Source organism: Pecten maximus, chromosome 16 (assembly GCF_902652985.1).
Source record: "Pecten maximus chromosome 16, xPecMax1.1, whole genome shotgun sequence".
Classification (NCBI taxonomy): Eukaryota; Metazoa; Mollusca; class Bivalvia; order Pectinida; family Pectinidae; genus Pecten; species Pecten maximus.
Genome location: NC_047030.1, coordinates 26650237 through 26670394, shown reverse-complemented (window position 1 = coordinate 26670394; position 20158 = coordinate 26650237). Strand labels below are relative to the sequence as shown.

The 20158-nt window shown below is 35.4% G+C and overlaps 1 protein-coding gene and 1 long non-coding RNA gene across 2 annotated transcripts in view; one reads left to right on the top strand and one right to left on the bottom strand.

The window, feature by feature from the left end:
* The first annotated feature begins 774 nt into the window (after positions 1-774).
* LOC117345063 overlaps positions 775-20158 on the top strand; it is a 67634-nt gene continuing 48250 nt past the window's right edge. Inside the window, exon 1 of the long non-coding RNA XR_004536335.1 lies at positions 775-908. This is a non-coding gene — a long non-coding RNA (uncharacterized LOC117345063). The remainder of the gene's footprint in view (positions 909-20158) is intronic.
* LOC117345062 (E3 ubiquitin-protein ligase UHRF1-like) overlaps positions 14901-20158 on the bottom strand; it is a 45380-nt gene continuing 40122 nt past the window's right edge. Inside the window, exons 16-17 of the mRNA XM_033908005.1 lie at positions 17925-18023; positions 14901-15661 (exon numbers count right to left, since the gene is read on the bottom strand). Of these exons, the coding sequence (XP_033763896.1) occupies positions 15512-15661; positions 17925-18023 (249 nt within the window). The 3' untranslated portion in view covers positions 14901-15511. The remainder of the gene's footprint in view (positions 15662-17924; positions 18024-20158) is intronic.

Here is a 20158-nt window from a genome sequence, read left to right as displayed (position 1 = left end):
GCATACGCGAAATTATACTTCGCCACGTTTCCCTTGGATTCAAGCCGACATTACTGTGGTAGAAACAGGTCACAAGACTCGTGATTGCTGGATTTGGCTAAAGCTCGCATTTTTGTAACTTTTAAAAAATAACTTACTCGTGTGAAATACATTCCATATCGAACAACCACTCGTTGTGTAACCTTTATATATATGATTTCATGTTAAATGTTAATAATTTAATATTTTATGTAACTCGCATTGGCTGAAATAATTTTGTTATACCTCCATAACAAAATTTTTGACGTTGCAAAATGTAACGTCATATTTGATTGGCTGATGACGTTGCGTAATAATTTATCACAGAAAAGAGTTCGCCAAAGAAAGTGAAATATCTTGGTGTGTATAAGACGAAATAAAATTATTTTAAGAATTAACATTAAATATTTTTCTGTTATACAGTCATAACATAAAAAAACTGGAGTGTACTCTCTTCATAAACCGCTTTGCGGTTTATTTAGAGTACACTCCAGTTTTTTTCTGTTATGACTGTATAACAGAAAAAATAATTAATGTTAATTCTTATAATAATTTAATGTTATATGTTCTGTGATCATTGTACTGCTAAAACAGTTTCGTTTACATGAACTTATTATTCTCGTGTAAAGTAAACCCTATATTACAACAAAACAAGTTATACAACTTATATCAATCACGCTAGTTGACTCGAATTGAAGCGCGATAATATTGCTCATTGTTTGTTTCTCTACAGTTGATAGCTTTAGTACAGTTGCCCTCCCTCAGGACTTACAGATGACCGATAAAGACGTGGATGATTAAGAGAATATGGAAGCTGCTGGAAGGAAGTGAATGAATATGGAGATGAGTGATATGATGGAAGTTCTAAGAAGGCTGAACCATCTCACCAGGTGAGGGTAGGGTGCTGAGTTAAACATAAGGATAGGTGGGACGTAGTCATAGAGGAGCCATGCTCTGAATCACCTAGAGGATTGATGGTGTGTCCAATGTTAGTGAAGAATATAAGGACTATATTTATGGTCATAAGTTTGATATGTACTCTGACAATAATCCCTTCACATACGTCACATTTACTGCTAAGTACATACTACAGGTCACCTCGGGATGCAGAGCTGGCTAATTATTCGTTCAAGTTGATTGACAGGTCTGGTACGGTTAATCAGATGCAGATAGCCTTTCACACATAAGCCTGTAGATACAGAATGCGTGTTTCCAGATGTAGTTAAGGCAGTATGTCATGCCACCTATATAAACGGGAGTTGTCTCCCTTGGTTAATAGTTTCTTGTAGTCTTGTAGTTTGTAATTCATTATAGAGTTCGAATACAGATTGTAGCCACAGTGGTCTTTTTATCAGGCTGACTGGGTTAATGTGTTACTTTTTAGTTCAGAGAGTGATTTAACGGGTAAACGTTTGGAAAAAGTGGCAAAAGGTGTAAAGATATTATTGAGAGAGAGGAACATATTGCAGATTGAGGATGGTGTGTTATATCATGTTAATCAGGTTTATGGCATTAAAGTGAAGCAGATTATCCTGCCAAAGGATAAGAGATCCAGTATTTCCAAGGTTACCATGATAACCAAGGTCATCAGGGTAGGATATGACTTTGTCATTAAGGTGATGTTTTACTGGCCAGGATACTGATGTCGAGACAGGTCACGTGATCTTTGTATCCTAGAATTGGTGTATTCGATATGAAGAGGTCTATGCTGGCTTCATATTTGTAAAAAAAAAAGTGATTTGAGATTAAAAATTTTGGAATTATCAAAAGTGTGTGTACACAGTTAAGCTAAGTGGTGGTCTGGAAAGAAGGTGACCTGGAGAAAAAACTAGATGATGAACATATATAAAAACAAGATTAATTCTGCCTTTGTGATAGAGATGTTTAATTCAAATAGCTTCAGAAAACAAAATGTGTAGGGAATTTGGTAAGTTTAAATTTTTCCTTCTTTTTTCGGCATAGCCGTATAATATTCTTTTGACCCGGATATGACGCGACAGATGTCGTTACTGGTCAAGATGAAGTATGTGATTGGTCAATGTAGCGGTCAATGCAAAATGCAGACATTTCCAGTTAAAAACAAAACAAAGTTAAGATTGAATTCAAGATGAATAAGTGGATGTATCTGTTTAAATAACACATTAATAAAAGTATATTTCTGATTCAAATACAGTCTTTTTAGCACCAAAAATGATTCAAACTGATACAATTTTTTTATCCGTGCTGAAACTGCGCATTTATTAATTAGTTCGTTAATTTATTTCACCAGCAGTTTTACATTATAACCACCAGCATTAAAACTATGCCGTTTATATTTGTTTTAAAGATATTTCTTGCTGTTGTTGTGGTTACCATAGTTTTCACAGGTCTAAAGAACATTGAAACAATAAGTTTACTTATGCTTCAGTACTATATTACAGCTCCGGATGTTGTGTAGATTACAAATATATATATACTTATACATGTATATATGTAATATTAAGGGTTAACTGGTTTACATATCTAAAACATGTGCCTTAATTATTTATCAGAATTGAACACATTTACTGTACACTGCCACCTTATTTAGACATAAAAACATAACAAACGCGAGATTAATCTCGCACTCTCGCTGTCGCAATTTCGCTCCCTCGCCGTCGAGTTTTCGCATTGTCGCGTTTTCGCATTGTCGCGTTTTCGCTCCCTCGCCGTCGCGTTTTCGCATTCTCGCGTTCTCGACCTAAGGTGGAGAGTGCGAGAATGCGAGATTTGATACTTGGCCCTAACGAGCCACCATACATAACAGGTTAGGGATACTATGCTTAATACACCTTCTGTGGGCCTCGATATCATTTTCTATTTCTTCAATTCACAGAACACACCAAAACTTCAAGTTGTGGATCATATACATACGATTTATTGAAAAGTAACCACAGTGTATGATTTAAGGGAGATAACTCCTATGGTAAATTCTTGCCATGTTCAGCTTGTACTGTCTATTGCTATGTCATCATAAGCAGTTATTTACATGTAGTGTATGAAAATCTGGTGCTCTTACAATGCATTTCTGGCATTTTACTCCAATTGTAAGTACTGTTGTCATGGTTTCCTGTACAGAAAATAGAAATTATGGTAAATGTTGTATTTGTTTTTCTTCCTGTTGTTAATACGATAGGTCAAACAATTAAGGTTACATTTTTAAATCCACAGAAATATCTGAATTTTTTCTTCAGTATCAACAAAAGCTGCAAGAGCATACAGTTTCTAATGATGGTTTTAATAACTGGGATGGTACAGTAAACAAAGATGGGTACAGTAAACAAAGATGGCTACAGTGTCATACGTCTGATGTTTCTGAATCACAGTGTCACTGTTCATTGCCTACAGTATTACATAAAATATGGTTGTCCATCTTGATCCTCCCAGTGGTATGTGTCCCATCTTTACCACAATAAACTGTGTGTTAAGTCCGGCTTTGTCATTGGAGCCATGCAGAGCGATAGGAAGTCTTGTTACTTAGATAAGGTATGTACAGGGAATGGTGGATTTGCCAATTGTATCTTTTAAGTATTGGTGAGTACAAGTGGTTATGTTCATTTTCATGTTGGTATTCTTGTTCAATGATTTGTTATGTTAGTGACACATTAGTTGGGTGTACAGCATTGTTTAGTTGTACTGTGTGCATGTAGAGATTGTGTTCGTATTCTGTGGTTTCTTTTCTTTAATCATGCCCGCCATGAAAAGGGAGCAATTTGACTATATTGTTATTCAGGACTTCTTATGTTTTTGAAACTATTGAAATCCCACCCCTTAGCCATATATAGCATTGCTTGGCATCAAGAGATCAACACAATCCCTATGTAAAAATTGGCCCAGGGGTCTTTACACATACCTTAGGGACTTAATTCATGTTTCTTTGAACACAATCATGTTGAGTCTTAACCTCATTTCTGGGCTATATCTTTAAAGCAGCTAAGATCTCCACCCCATCAGTATACATATAGCATTAACAGACATCAACAAATAAAGCTATTTACAAATTGAACAAATAAACTGGGTGAGCAATACATGCCCTCTGGGCCTCTTGTTTTATTTCTTAACAGGTGAAGAAAGTAGGTTTAGTATTTAATGTTAAGTTTCATGATAAAACTCTCTCACCAGTTTGGGATACTGACCTCTGCCATCAGCCATGAAAGATTTTCACCATGACAATATTGGCAGTTCAAACACTCCCAAGTGTTTAATGGTGTTTGTTCACAGTAGGCCATGGACTGGTCAACTTTATATGTTGTTATATGCTATATCAGTTTCCATGGCAACCTCAGGCTGTTCACAGAGTAGCTCCAGGCATTCTCGTACCAGAGATTTGTATATCTGATATACAAGTCTCTGCTCGTACAAAGGTCGTGTTTTAGAGCATGGATGCTTTATCAATATCACCCATTTTAGTGTTGAGTTGCAGAATATTTGTGTATATAAGATTTGCTTAGAGGCTTTAAAGTTCATACAAGTCAGAAATAAGTGAGCATCAGACGGGCCCACCTTGGATTTCAATGTGACCAGCACAAGATTTATTGTCTCAGGTGCTGGTCCTTCTGTGCCAACTCTTTCCTACTGCCATCTTGGTTTTGCTTGTTTGCTCCATCATGGACATGTAGATTATTGTGCCCGAGAATATAGTGTTGAGCAAGGCAAGTTGCCTCCCCTTATCTCCCAGACACCACTGCTCAGGAACCACTTGTGGAGGACCCACTACTATTGAGGTGATCAGGTAGAATCAGAGAGTTACTGAAGAGATATAGCCAGGTTGTGATGGAACAAACTGTAGAAAATGACTAGTGGTTAGTGTAATGATAAAGATTACTGCATTTTCTAATATTAGATACTTGTAAAGAGATTTTTATTGTTTCAGGTGCAGATACTTTGTAGTTTGCAGATTGTCTAAATTATTGATATTTTGTTGGGTTCTAAGAACCTTGACCACAATTTAAAGACATAGCTTTAAAGAACCCGACCGCTGTGTAAACAAAGCATCTAAGAACCTTGACAACTGTGAACAAAGCATCTAAGAACCTTGACAACTGTAAACAAAGCATCTAAGAACCTTGACAACTGTAAACAAAGCATCTAAGAATCTTGACAACTGTGTAGACACAGTATCTTGTGTCAAGCACAACAGAGTGACACTTCATTGGATCAGATGTTTAGCAGATGTCTCAGTCTCGAGATAGACCGGGAAATAATAGATAGGTCATGTTCTAGGTCATCTGACCCGAAGGCTGCGAACCCTATAGTCATCATGCTCTGTACATCGTCGTCTGCTGTGCGTCGTGCATAAACTTTTAACATTTAATGAACTTCTTTTCAAGTTCTTCCAACTTTGAATTCAGCTCTTACTTACCTGAAATTATCCTGCCATCTTGAAAAAAAAACACAATTTAAAAATTCTCGAGTTCCATTGAGCTAGAAATTGGTGAGGATGTTAAGGAAGGGGAGCCAACAAAGTGTTGTTATTTTTCATCCTCATAAAAACATTTTGTACATGATTGTACAGTCATGGTTTTCCTGAACAACACCTTTTTTAAATTTCTTCTCAAGTTCCACCAGTGGGATTCAGCTCTAACTTACCTGATATGATTCTGAGATGGTCTTGACCAAGTGTTGTTATTTTTCGGGTCAGAGTTAAGAAACACCGGAACGTTGTTACTAAATGTCTTTGGGCCAGGAACTAGCCGGGATGTGACATATGATTATTGTCATATCTGTGCTCCATGTCAACGGGGAATTGTGAAAGGAAATGAAGGTGTGGTATCCATGGTTACAGGCCCAATGATGGAGGAGCCCTTAAGACAAATAGTAATAGAACGTTTCCCTGAGAAAGGTCCATGGAAACAGGTAATGTGATATATAGTTATATGTGATTTTGCTGCTTGGTACCCAAAGGTAATAGCTTTTGTGTAATCAGGAACCAGACTGTGGCGGAGACTCTGATTGAGGTTTTCCGACGTTTAGGTATACGTAACGAAACATTGTCAGATCAAGAGAGTAACGTCAACCCTAATACATGTACACAAGTTGTCCACAACTCCGTACCATCCCCATACCAATGATGTTTTGGTGGAGAGATTTAACGGAATGTTGAAGAGTATGTTACGTAAAACCGTTGTTCGACTCGGAATTGAGACGTGAAATTAGAAAAAGGGTCAGACTGCTTTATAAATTTAAATCCAGTTCCACTCCTCAAAATTTGAACAACTTTAGAAAGCAACGAAATAGTCAATAATCTAAAAAAAAAAAAAAAAAAAAGGAAGAATTTTTTTTTGATGCTAACATCAATGGGCTTTTAGATAATTACAGTGAAACGACTCCTAGAAACTTTTGGAAACTTGTTCACAGATTAATAAAATCATCCGACACATCAAATTCTATTCCACCACTGAGGAGTGCGACCGGAAATATAGAAATGGTCGATGACATAAAGACAAATATACCGACTACTTTGTTTCTATATCAACTATCGCGACGATACTGGTACTGTTGTACCTATTATTGAATCAAGAACTGACTCTATAATTTCTGACATACAATATAAATGACATCACTTACATACTCGAGACATTAAAACATGGTAAAGCTGCAGGTATTCATACAATAAGTCACATTATGCTTAAAAACAATTCAGTTGCTTATCCTTTGTCGCTAATCTTTCGTACTTCTCTGGAAGCTGGTTCTTTCCCCCCACACAATGGAAACATGCTCTGGTAATGCCGTTTTTTTTTTTAAAAAAATGAGATAAACAAGATCTTTCCAATTATAGACCTTATAATTGCTTTACTTTGCACTATAGGTAAAGTGTTCGAAACAGTAGTAGCTAAATGTTTACACAATTATTTGTTAGATAATTCTCTTATATATAAATATCAGTCAGGTTTCCAACCAGGCCATTCCACTGTTCACCAGCTCATAGAAAGGAGGTGGTGCATGGCGGCCCACGGCCGAATCTTATTTTATGCATGATATCATGATAGACTTTTACCAAATACATGTCATTTTAGACACCAAAACGAAAATTGGCAAATGCTGTATACGCAGCGCCACCTAACATGATTTCTGCAAAAAATGTATACCCTCCCTTTTAAATTCAATATATTTCTCGTACAAAAGTACTTGATAAATTTAATATTGCATTGATAGTCTCATGTGATGTTATATTTTATAAAAATATGTGTTTAGTATGAATTTGTATAATAGAAAGTGTAATTACAGCTTTTTTAACAAAATCATCAGTTAAAAATTTACCTTCTTGAAATTTTCTTTTATTTGTTAAGTAGATAAAATGTAATAATCGTTGGAGTACTATAAAATTTTGCTTTTAAAAAACGTTTGCATATTAATCTTAATACACAACCAAAAAAAATCATCAAAAATTACTGGATAACAAAAGAATTTTGCATACAAAGAAAGGTCATGAAGTAAATTGTATTAAAAAACCAAGGGTTAAAAAGGAGCACCCTGTCTGACACGAGCAGTAAAGTCTGATTGCATTGTTATTATTGTTGAATTTTTAGCATTTGCGTCTATTTTTCAGTACTTTCGGTACTTTGATATGTTGTCTAAAATTGGGGGTGTATGCATTTAACATAATAAAATCTTGGCATATCCAGTAATTCACCAAATAAATTTGTTTCATTAAATGTTAATGGATATCCATAGATTATTTCTAACCAGAAAGTTTGATAGTACTCCATCAATAACTTTGTGGTATTAGACTTTAAATGAAAAGTTAAAAACAATGATTTTCACAAAGAAGACATCAAATGAGGCTGAAATTTAATTTTAGTGTCACGGAGCATGATGATTCATATACAAAATTAAACCTTAAACAAATGGGGTGAATTTGTTTCACAAATAGGAAATAAAAATGTGTTCTATAATAATTAGTAGTCAAAACATTAGCTTCTTACGCAGTTTGATGTGGAAATAATGAAATCACCAAAAAAAAAGAATACATACATTGAGGATTGGAAATTAATTCCTCCCACATAATCGGAGATATTATGCTTTTGACAAAAATATGTTTCCGGGGAAAAAATCGCTGTGGGCCTATTTAGCCCACCTATGCACCACCTCCTTTACCACAAAATATGTGAAAATATGGACAAAACAACCTGTCTAGTTTTCTGTGATATTCCCAAGGCTTTCGATAGAGTGTAGCATAGGGGGTTGGAATTGAAACTAAAGAGTTATAGTATATCTGGCAAATTGCTGGACTGGTTGATGGATTATGTGTTGGATAGAAAACAACAGGTATTTTTTGGTAATAGTAGATCTGCTGTAGAATATACAAATGCCGGGTTGCCTCAGGGCTCGTCCTTGGACCACTTCTCTTCATCATATATATTAATGATATAACTGACAATATAGTTAGCTTTTTTGCTGACGATACATCTCTTCTATGCTCCGATCAATCTCCGCAACTTATTGAACATACTATTAATAATGATCTTTCCAAAATACAATGTTGGGCTAAGAAGTGGTTGGTTAAATTTAATCCTTCAAACACTGAGGCATTACTTTTCTCTAATAACGAACTACATATGTGTAGATCATGTAATTGATATAAATTTTAATGAGGTAAGTATTGAATTTCTAAACTACCATAAGCATCTAGGAGTATACATCGATTCAAATTGTAAGTGGAGCTATCATATAGAACACATCAGTAAAACTGTCGCAAAACAAGTAGGAGTCCTTCGTAAATTAAAATATATCCTTACTAAAAGAACATTAAATAGAATATATAGATCCTTTATTCTCCCGGTTTTAGAATATTGTTGTGAGCTTTGGGACGGTTGCTCTATTACTGATGCAGAAAGGTTAGAAAAGTTACAACTTGAGGCTGGCCGCATTGTCACTGGTCTACCTTCTAATACAAGCAGACAGTCACTTTATACTGAAACGGGTTGGGAACCTTTAGCCCAGATACGATCCCGTCAAAAACTCCAACGGTTCTTTCAGATGCATGATCATTTTACTCCTAATTATCTGAACACCCTACTCCCAACTCTTGTCCCTAATAATTGGCAAATCGCAACACAATCTCCGTAATGCTGAAAACTATAACTTGCCAAACAACAGACTTAAGTTCTCTAACCTATCCGTCTTTCCCTCTATAAGACAGTGGAATATATTGTCTTGTTATTTTGTTTTTAAAAATGCCATTCACAACACAGACTTACCCCATGTACCAAATTTGTATTCCTAGGGTGAAAGAAAAATAATATTCTTCATACACGATTAAGAAACCATGCTAGTACATTAAGGAATCGCCTATTTAGAGCCAATATTGTTGCTGATCAACGTTGTCATTGTGGCTTTCCTCACTGAGAACCTGCTTCTTTATGGAGATTCGAATATATCAGAACAGGAAAATGAATTCATTTTCATGCATACTCAGCAATATATCCAAGATTCGAGTACACATTAGTCCCCCCCCCCCCCCCCCCCCCCCCCCCCCCCCAACCTATTCTTCTCTCAATTATGAATATTGTTGTATTAGATCTTTTCCTATGCCGACGGCACATGAGAAACGAATATTCAAGGACGTATGCCTCTCTCTCATTCTCTAAAATAATAATAAAGCAGGTATTTATATTTAGTCCCTTATATAGTTGTATTAGATTAAATTTTTTCCCAGTGTCAGTTGGAAGTTGGAAATACATCAACAAGCTTTCCATCATTCTTGAACACAATTAATACATTGAAAATTAAAATACTTACAAATATATCGGAGAGAGAAAAATCCTCATTGAATGATGCAAGCATATTTTCATGTCAGACATAGACAAATGATACAAGTACTTACAACTTATGAACTCTTCTCCATATGTATAGAGTTGTCTAGATCATTCCATGAATTTATAGACGACGGAACGATGGATTTTCACAATATCAAGATAACTACGGGTTACTTGGTAATTGTCCGAGTTTCTTAACTCTAGGTTTAAGTCACCTCTGTATGGTGGTAATACGTTTTCTAAGTATGAGGGACATAGTTATGTAGCTTGTAAAAAGTCCAGAGCTCCATTTCCTCTCTTCTGTTTAGGTGGTTTAAAAAAAATCTTCATAAAAAAATCAAACAGAGAAAACATTCCTCATAATGACACAGAAAAGAGAGAAATACTCCTCACAAATATATTCAAGACAGAGAAAACATTCCTCATAACTACATGGGAAAGTGAGAAATATTCCTCACAAATATATCCAAGAAAGAGAAAATATTCCTCACAAATATATTAAATTGAAAAATATTCCCAATAAATATACGGAAAAGAGAGAAAACATTCCTCACACATATTCCAAGACAGAGACAGAAAATATTAAAGAGAATTATTCCGACAAATATTTCTCCCAATAAGACCAAATGTCCTAGAATCTTCTGCTTTATCGACGACACCCATCCTGCAAAACATGGTCAGTAAAGTCATGGTCCTAAATATGAGAGGAAGGTTTAACAACCACCTGTATGGTGGCATATTTCTGCCATCGTGTTATTTTAGGTCGCGTTACGGTAACACGACTTGTCGAGATAATTATGTCGACAAGTCGTTTTATTAACACGGCAAGTCGTGTTATTATGACGACCTGTCGCGATAATTTATCACGACCGGTCAAGTTAGGTTATCGCGGATCTCGACCTAAAATGTGCTTTTGCCCAGATATGCCCTCTACTTATGTTGTCGAGATAGGTTATAAATGGACACCCAGCCGTCTCGGGCTTAAGATATTTTAAATATAACCGACACAAACAAATTTGTGTGATTGATTTGCAGATACTCCATATATATTTTAATAGTTAAAAAAAGCTTTGAATTGATACTGATGACTTTCAGGTTTTTTTCAAAACTATTAACAAGTTATTGATTTCCACAGACATTTAACTATATATATATATATATCTATATAGGTTGATATGCAACATTTGATCATTGATAACATTCCTTTGTAGAACACATTATATGGTTCATTTTTGGGTTTAAATTCTGTTTCTTCAGATTTTGATTGGAATTAAAATTTTATTGAACATTAACTTTTGTTTTAATTGTATTCAAATGTGTTTTGTAATTTCTTTCTATACCTTTTAGATTTGCTTTGAAAAAATAAATAAAATCATCCAGGTCACCATTTTGGATAAATAATCAAACTGTGAGTATTTTATTGAGGTACTGTACAGTAAGGAAATAAAATTGATGGATAATTTAGTTATGATTGAATGCGTTTTAGAATTTTTGATATTTATTAAACATAATGTGTGCTCTGTCCAATGTTGGTTTTGACAATATTCAGATCTGAAGTATTATTATTAATACTTTTAAACCACATAATTGAGCTGATTTAACCCATGTCTCAGTGTAAAGCCCGAGACGTTCCGAAACGGTTGGGTGTCCATTTATAACCTATCTCGACAACGTAAGTAGAGGGCATATCTGGACAAAAGCACATTTTAGGTCGAGATCCGCGATAACCTAACTTGACCGGTCGTGATAAATTATCGCGACAGGTCGTCATAATAACACGACTTGCCGTGTTAGTAACACGACTTGTCCACGTAATTATCTCGACAAGTCGTGTTACCGTAACGCGACCTAAAATAACACGATGGCAGAAATATGCCACCATACACCTGGTATACATATATGTATGAACGAGCATCAAACATATCTAATTTCACATCAAATAAGGAAATAGAACAGTCCCCAAAGAGATCATGGCGACAAACATAAATCTTCATCAACCCGCATTTCTCAAAAACTCTAGCTTTTGATATCCTGCCCGAAAATCATGATACTGTAAACATACATTTTTTAGTGGTAATAATTTCAGCAATTTTTGGGCTGAAAACATTCTACTAATGTATAAGAAATATGCATCAGTATATTTCACAATATATTCGTACCACTGTTAACGTTTCTTTGAAAACTAGACAATGAAGGCATTCCTCCAGTTTGGAATGGGGTATACTTTATCCAAGAGAAAAAAAAAACCTTATTGTATATATAAATAGATTATTCATTTAAAAGTTAAAGAGAATTAAACATTCCTGATATATCACTTTTAAAGTGAGAAATTAATCAATAAAGATGAGCAAAAACAATTATTTCATCAACAGTTTAATAAAGTAACAAACAAAACACAATGCTGTTCACTCAAACATATAAAGTGTCAGCTAATGTTAATGGAACGATGATATTGTCATTATATAATGATTTTCTCTGATAATACATCAATGTACAATATGTCGCATCAAACAGTGTATTTTATATTCAGCAAACCCTAGTCATGAATAGTTCCAAAACATTATCAGTCAGAGTTCAGTACCATTTCGTTTATCCATAATAGATAAACTGTTCACCACTATGTAGTATACATAAATGTTTATCGACTGAAGCTGAAATTTATTTGATGTTCAACTAAGAGTGTCACAGTCGACAGTTGGACTGAAACTACTTTAAGGATTTTCCCTACATATAGAAAGATGGTATGACATGCCTTTTGCAGTATGTGGAGAATGATTCTTATCATCTATATGATTTACAGGTTACACACATATATATATACACAATAAACGTAAATTTTGCAAGTTGAAAACAAAATAAAACAAGTGCTAATTTTAATGGGGACTATTACAGATGTCCCCTCTAAACCGCGCATTTCAGTTCGCAGTGTTGAACTACTCTCATATATAACCAAAATTTATCAAAATCAGACATTATCTTAATTTAGAAAAAGAGACCCATGGGGCCCGCATCGCTCACCTTGGTATTGTTGCAAATACAGCGAAACACCTCGTCCTATAAAATTTGTTCTTTATGAATATATTTTATGATGCGATCTGATTTCAACAATAATTAAAAAGAAAAGTTATCTGAAACACAAATGGTCAGAGTCACCATTTAAGCAAATTTCCCAAAAGATGTTTCTGACCAAATTCAAACAATTTTAGACTCATTGCAAAGTATTCTGTGCCTTGAAGACCTGTAAAACTATATGTGTTATCCAGATTAAGGCTGTATAGCAGTTCAAACATTATGGACCGGGTATTAACGATGCCAATTATTCTTTCTGCACATATTTGTATACTTGAAATACTTGAAATTGAGTAAAATAATACATGTACTTGGATACAAGTAAAACAAATATCCAATGTAAAAGAAATACCCAATATTGAGTAAAACAAATACTTGGATTCAAGTAAAACAAATATCCAAAGTAAAAGGAATAGTTGGATTCAAGTAAAACAAATATCAAAAGTAAAAGAAATACTCGATATTGAGTAAAAGAAATACTTATATCCAATAAAAGGAATCCAAAGTAAAACAAATATCCAATGTAAAAGAAATTCTCTATATTGAGTAAAAGGAATACTTGGATTCCCGTAAAACAAATATCCAAAGTAAAACAAATGCCTGGTATTGAGTAAAAGAAATACTCATATCCAGTGAACCAATATCTAAAGTCAAAGAAATACTTCAAAGTAAGAAAGGTAATTACTTGAACACCAAGTAATAGAATTGCTGTGTTTTACTTGAAATGTTCTCAATTACTAAGTAATGTTAGGATTACTTGAAATAGTAACAACTTTATTTACTTGAATTAAGTAAACGAAAATAATTTTTTTTTTATTGATTCAACTCAAGTATTAAAAAGTTTTTTTTAGAGTGTTATAAACTTGGTGAGCATAACATTTATATCAAAATGAGCAATCGTCTTTAAATACGTAATAAAATTACCTGCTGCTACAGCAACTGTTTCTCAAAACATGATGACATAGGACGTAAACCTTGTTTTAGAGAGAAAACTTTAATCTTCTGTACTTACCTAGTACAATAGTAAGAAGAAAGAGCAATCATTTTGGCCCAAAAAATACACTGCAATCATTTAAGGATTGATTGTCAATTTTGTTGCATGCATGGACTGATGAAGGGAAGTGAACCTCGTGCAAATGAAGTAACTGCGAAGCAGTTCATGCACCATTTGCACGAGGCTCACTTCCTTTCATCAGTCCATGCAAGCAACAAAATTGACAATCAATCCTTATATTTACGTAAACCAAATTTAAAACTTCGCCACCAGATTACAAAATTTGGTCAAAACAGTGTGACGTAAGTGCATCACTTTGTAACATTGTTATACTTATCGTACATGTGTGCACAGTAGTGGAACAGCAGACAGTCAACTATTCTCGTCGCCAAGGCAACACAAAATATAGTACCATACATGTTTTGATTATAACGATGTTGATACCCTTAGATACGATATTTTCAAGGTAAAATATTCATTGATAACAAATATTTATGATATTGTATAATAAAAACTTAGCAATACCCATATAAATATGAATTTAAAGTGCAGTGTTGACAGTGTGTGATTTGGTCACTCGAGACACAGGGACTCGGTTAACAAATGATGGGATGCAGTCTAATAGCCGGGATATTCAGAGCTCCAGAAAAAGTGTAACAATGTGGATTTTAGTCGCAGGTTAGCTGATGATGTACACTGTGTTCTTGATATATTTGATTTCATTGTCGCACTGGTGTTTTGGGATGTAAATTCTGATAATTGTAAGTAAAGAAACATTGATTTGAAAATTGGCAGTATTCAACGGCCGGAAACTTGTGTCCTCCATATGTTTAGATCGAGTCAAATTACGACAATAATGTGTCCCTGTTCTCGATATAGCATACTTCTGCTACCAGTCTGTTTTGTGTTGTTGAATAGTGTTGAAATTGAGGTTTATTTTCTGTGACCACTAAAATGGTATTAAGCATGGCATTCAAGATACAGCTAACGTTAGACCTACTGCGCTACGTAGGTCATGAGCTCAGTGCTATCGGGAGTGTCAGTGTTCTATCAGATCCTGTTTTCTAAACTGTCTGCATTATTCTGGCATTTTTATTAGCACATAAAGCGGCTATTCCACTTGTGTTCATATATGTTTATAACAATGTTACAAAATTCACAAAATGAAAGTGCATTTAAGTTTGAGGAGGTACAGAACTTGATCGCCATTGTACACTCAGTGAATGTATTCACACGCCGGCAAGAAAGTGATTCGTCCCTCAGAACAGAAGCACGTGACCCAAAATCTTCAACAGGAAATGACGTGAAATGAGTTTACTATGTTCATTAAGGCGGAGCGAAGGGAAAATGTAAATATTATTTATTGTAATGCAGTCCAAAAATAATGGTACTGATGAAATATGTACACTAACTGTAATGAAATGTTTTTGGATTCAATATCAATCTCAGATGCTGAATATTGATTGTGTATCTGAACAGCAGGGGCCGGCAAGTGTGCGGAATATGTTATCATTTGACTAATGATATAGAGAAAGCAAAGCTGTTTTCTTGAGCTAAAATTGTTGCTTTTCCTGAATAAGAAAAGTTGATGTCAGGAGAAATCATGACAGTAAATGTGACAACAGGGACAGAATGTAAAGGTAAAAGGTATGATCTATCTGCCTGCTTCGTAACCAGGGAAGAAATTCTGTAATATTGTCCGAAGGGTTTTGTTCACTTTGAGTTCATCCTCTTCTTGCGTCAGATCAGCTCGACACATGGGACAGTTGTACACCTCTGCTTTGAATGATCTGTTTAAACATGGCTGAAAGACAAAGCAAATAACTGAGGACAACATAGACACTCATAAACACAGAGTTAATAGTCAACGGGACGACATACAGACACTCATAAACACAGAGTTAATAGTCAACGGGACGACATACAGACACTCATAAACACAGAGTTAATAGTCAACGGGACGACATACAGACACTCATAAACACAGAGTTAATAGTCAACGGGATGACATACAGACACTCATAAACACAGAGTTAATAGTCAACGGGACGACATACAGACACTCATAAACACAGAGTTAATAGTCAACGGGACGACATACAGACACTCATAAACACAGAGTTAATAGTCAACGGGACGACATACAGACACTCATAAACACAGAGTTAATAGTCAACGGGACGACATACAGACACTCATAAACACAGAGTTAATAGTCAACGGGACGACATACAGACACTCATAAACACAGAGTTAATAGTCAACGGGACGACATACAGACACTCATAAACACAGAGTTAATAGTCAACGGGACGACATACAGACACTCATAAACACAGAGTTAATAGTCAACGGGACGACATACAGACACTCATAAACACAGAGTTAATAGTCAACGGGACGACATACAGACACTCATAAACACAGAGTTAATAGTCAACGGGACGACATACAGACACTCATAAACATAGTGTTAATAGTCAACCGGACGACATACAGACACTCATAAACATAGTGTTAATAGTCAACGGGACGACATACAGACACTCATAAACACAGAGTTAATAGTCAACGGGACGACATACAGACACTCATAAACACAGAGTTAATAGTCAATGGGACGACATACAGACACTCATAAACACAGTTAATAGTCAACGGGACGACATACAGACACTCATAAACACAGTTAATAGTCAACGGGACGACATACAGACACTCATAAACACAGAGTTAATAGTCAACGGGACGACATACAGACACTCATAAACACAGAGTTAATAGTCAACGGGACGACATACAGACACTCATAAACACAGAGTTAATAGTCAACGGGACAACATACAGACACTCATAAACACAGTTAATAGTCAACACGACATACAGACACTCATAAACACAGTTAATAGTCAACAGGACGATATACAGACACTCATAAACACAGAGTTAACAGTCAACAGGACGACATACAGACAGCAAACCAGAATTAAACATAACAAATATTTCTTATCCAAATGCACAAAATAATATTTACTTACTTGACAAACTCTTTCCAACAAATGGATTTTGCAGACATTGTTCATATAAACTTGTGGCTTACTAGACAAGAGGCCCATGGGCCTTAACGGTCACCTGAGATTTGAAATATTTCAGTTTATTTAATTGACCCTTTTTGCCCCCCCCTCCCTATCAGCCCCTAGGGGTCAGTCAGGGCCAACATATGCATATTATCAAACTGTCATTCCCATGCTGAAAATGTTAACCAGAATGAATTCCAATAGAAATCAAAACAAATCAGTCAAAAATGTGATTTCCCTATATAAACTATAGTAAAGTTTAGCCCCGCCCCAGGGGCAAACTTGAGACCCCAGGGTCATGAAATTCACAATTTTGGTAAAGAACCTTCAAACCCAGCCATCTATGAAGTGTATTTGATTCCAGCATATCTGAGATTAGAGAATAAGATTTTGAAGTTTTAGTCAATTTGGCCCTTTTTAGCCACACCCATCAGCCCCTGGGGGTCAGTCAGGGCCAACATGTGCATGCCATCAAACTGTCATCCCATGCTGACAATGTTTACAAAATTAGAATGAATTCCAATAGAAAGAAAATAAATTGAAGTCAAAAATGTGATTTCCCTATATAAACTATAGTAAAGTTTAGCCCCTCCCCAGGGGCAAACGTGAAACCCCTGGGTCATGAAATTTACAATTTTGGTAAAGCACATGAAGACCCTTCCATTTATGATGAGTGTTTGATTCCAGCATATCTGAGAGTAGAGAAGAATATTTTTGAAGTTTTAGTCAATTTGGCCCTTTTTGGCCCCGCCCCTCAGGCCCCTGGGGGGTGAGGACCATATAATTTACAATTTTGGTTGACCTTTAGCCATAGAAGCTTCCTGCCAAATTTCATAGAATTTGGTTTGTGGGTTTTGGAGAAGAAGTTGAAAATGTGAATTCTTTACGGACGCACGACGGACGATGCACGACGACGGACAAAAGGGGATTAGAATAGGTCACTTGAGACTTTGTCTCAGGTGACCTAATAAAATCAAATGCACAGCCTACCTTACAAATATTATGGTTGCAGACAGTGGTGATGGGTTTGAACACAACCTCCTGGCAACAGATACAGTTAAACAGCTCCTTTACTTTTCCTAGAAATTTCTGTAAAAAAAAATGATTTGCAGAGTCAAAACTGTTCAAAATTGGCAATTGTCACACATCTTATGTAATTTGTTGGAACTTATCGCGATCAAGAAACTGATCATTTCAGAGAATAGATTAATTATAAATGATGGGCCTGTATCTGAATTTTAAATCAAGTCCAGTTTTCCTGTATATACACATCCCGTAAACAAGAAGGATGATTTTGAGCCAGGGTCTCCTTGTAGTAGTTGGTGACTACCTTATAACAACATACAGGAGACTCATCACATGCCATCTCAAGCAATTAGGGTAAAGTGCCTTGCCCATGGGCACAACCATCACAGCACAGACCGTTTCTCATCTTTCCTGAGAAACACAAACTGCCAAACCATGTAACTTGGATCTTCACCCGAGATTGTGTGGCAGGCACCCTGACTGAAACATCGCCGCCCCTCCAAATCAAAGGGCCAAAGGCCCTGAGAAACGTCAGGGTCCGAGGTCATATAATAAGAAATTTAAAATTGGATTTAATAGTCAGACAGCTACATCTGTATCAGATGAAATGTCTTAATCTGGTTATTCCTATTCTATATATTTAAGAAAACATATGTATAACAAGAGGAGACGTACATAACAACACAACATACTGCATTAGCAGTAGCAGAAAAACGTCCTTACTAAAATTTGCTAAAATATTCGATTTCTTTTAGCAATTTAAAAAATGCTTTAGCAAGACAAATTGCTAAAATGGACAACATTTTCTTTAGCAAACTTTGCTAAACACACACACAATTTTTGCAGTCATTGTATTTAGGTTGAATTGGTTAATCTGGTTGAATTATTAATTTTCAGGACAAATTACTTAAAGACCTTTAATGTAACTATTATTTATAACTTTTAGTTATGTGGAAAAAATACAGGCAATATACATACTTTCAATTAGTTTCATTTTGACTATACCAACATTTTATTCAAACTAACGAAATGACACTTTTATATAAATATACATTTTTTATTTATTTTTTGTTTGCAATTAGGCCGAGGCCTAGTGTATGATGTTTTAAAATCAAAATTGTGTTCCGTTTTCAAAACATAGGGTCAATATGACGTCACGTGTCTCTCGGATGATGAATGAAAAAGTGAAATAAATATTGAATGGACGCTTTTCATCAATGAAATATTCTGTATTTTTCTTCTATAATTAACTTCTGATTGATGACTTTAACAATTAACTCCTCCTTGGAACACAATACTGGTCATATTGAACAAGTCATGTGCCGACTGATTAATATTTGACACGAGTCAATCGTGAACTACAGCATTAAACTTCATCAATAATATAAATACAAATCGCTGATCTTGTGCCACGATTGAAATGGAATTGAATGGGCAGTTGCCATCTTCTTTGGCCTCTATATTACAGCCGTATTGTTTCTGTGGCTGTCCGATAGCAAACAATTTGATAGCTCATCAGGAGTCACCATATTGCTAAAGCGTGTTGTAAACACAGTTGATGGATTTATCTACAAAATGCTTGAACCTTATTAGTGAAGTGATTCAAGCGCAAGCTGGACTCTGATGCGGACGAGTGAAGCCAGGATGGTATAGTCGATAAATAGGGAGTTTTTATTTATTCATAAATATTGCTCTTCAACTTGATTTTGCTTTTGCATTTACGAGTTTCAATTCGCATTTTGATACAATGTGAATGCGTAGCACGAGCCCAGACATAACATATCATAACAAGAGGCTCACTGAGAGTCTTAACGGTCATCTGACTCTAAATTAAAGACACTTATACTATTGTAGTATGCATTCTCTGTTGCGAGTATAATGGCAATGTTGGCCATGGTGGCCATCTTGGAATTTAGATCAACCTGAAAAATAACAACACTTGATCATCAGATATCTCATGATCATTTCTGGTAAGTTAGAGCTGAATCCCTCTGGTGGAATTTGAGAAGTCTGAAATAGGTGTTGATCAGGAAAACCACGATTGAGCACTTATGTTTCAAAATGGCTGCCATGTCAAAGATTTTATGAGGCCGAAAAATAACAACACATTGTTGTCTCTACTTCCTTAACATCCTCACCAATTTCCAGCTCAATGGCACCAGTTGAACTGGAGAATTTTTAAAATGTGTTTTTCAAGA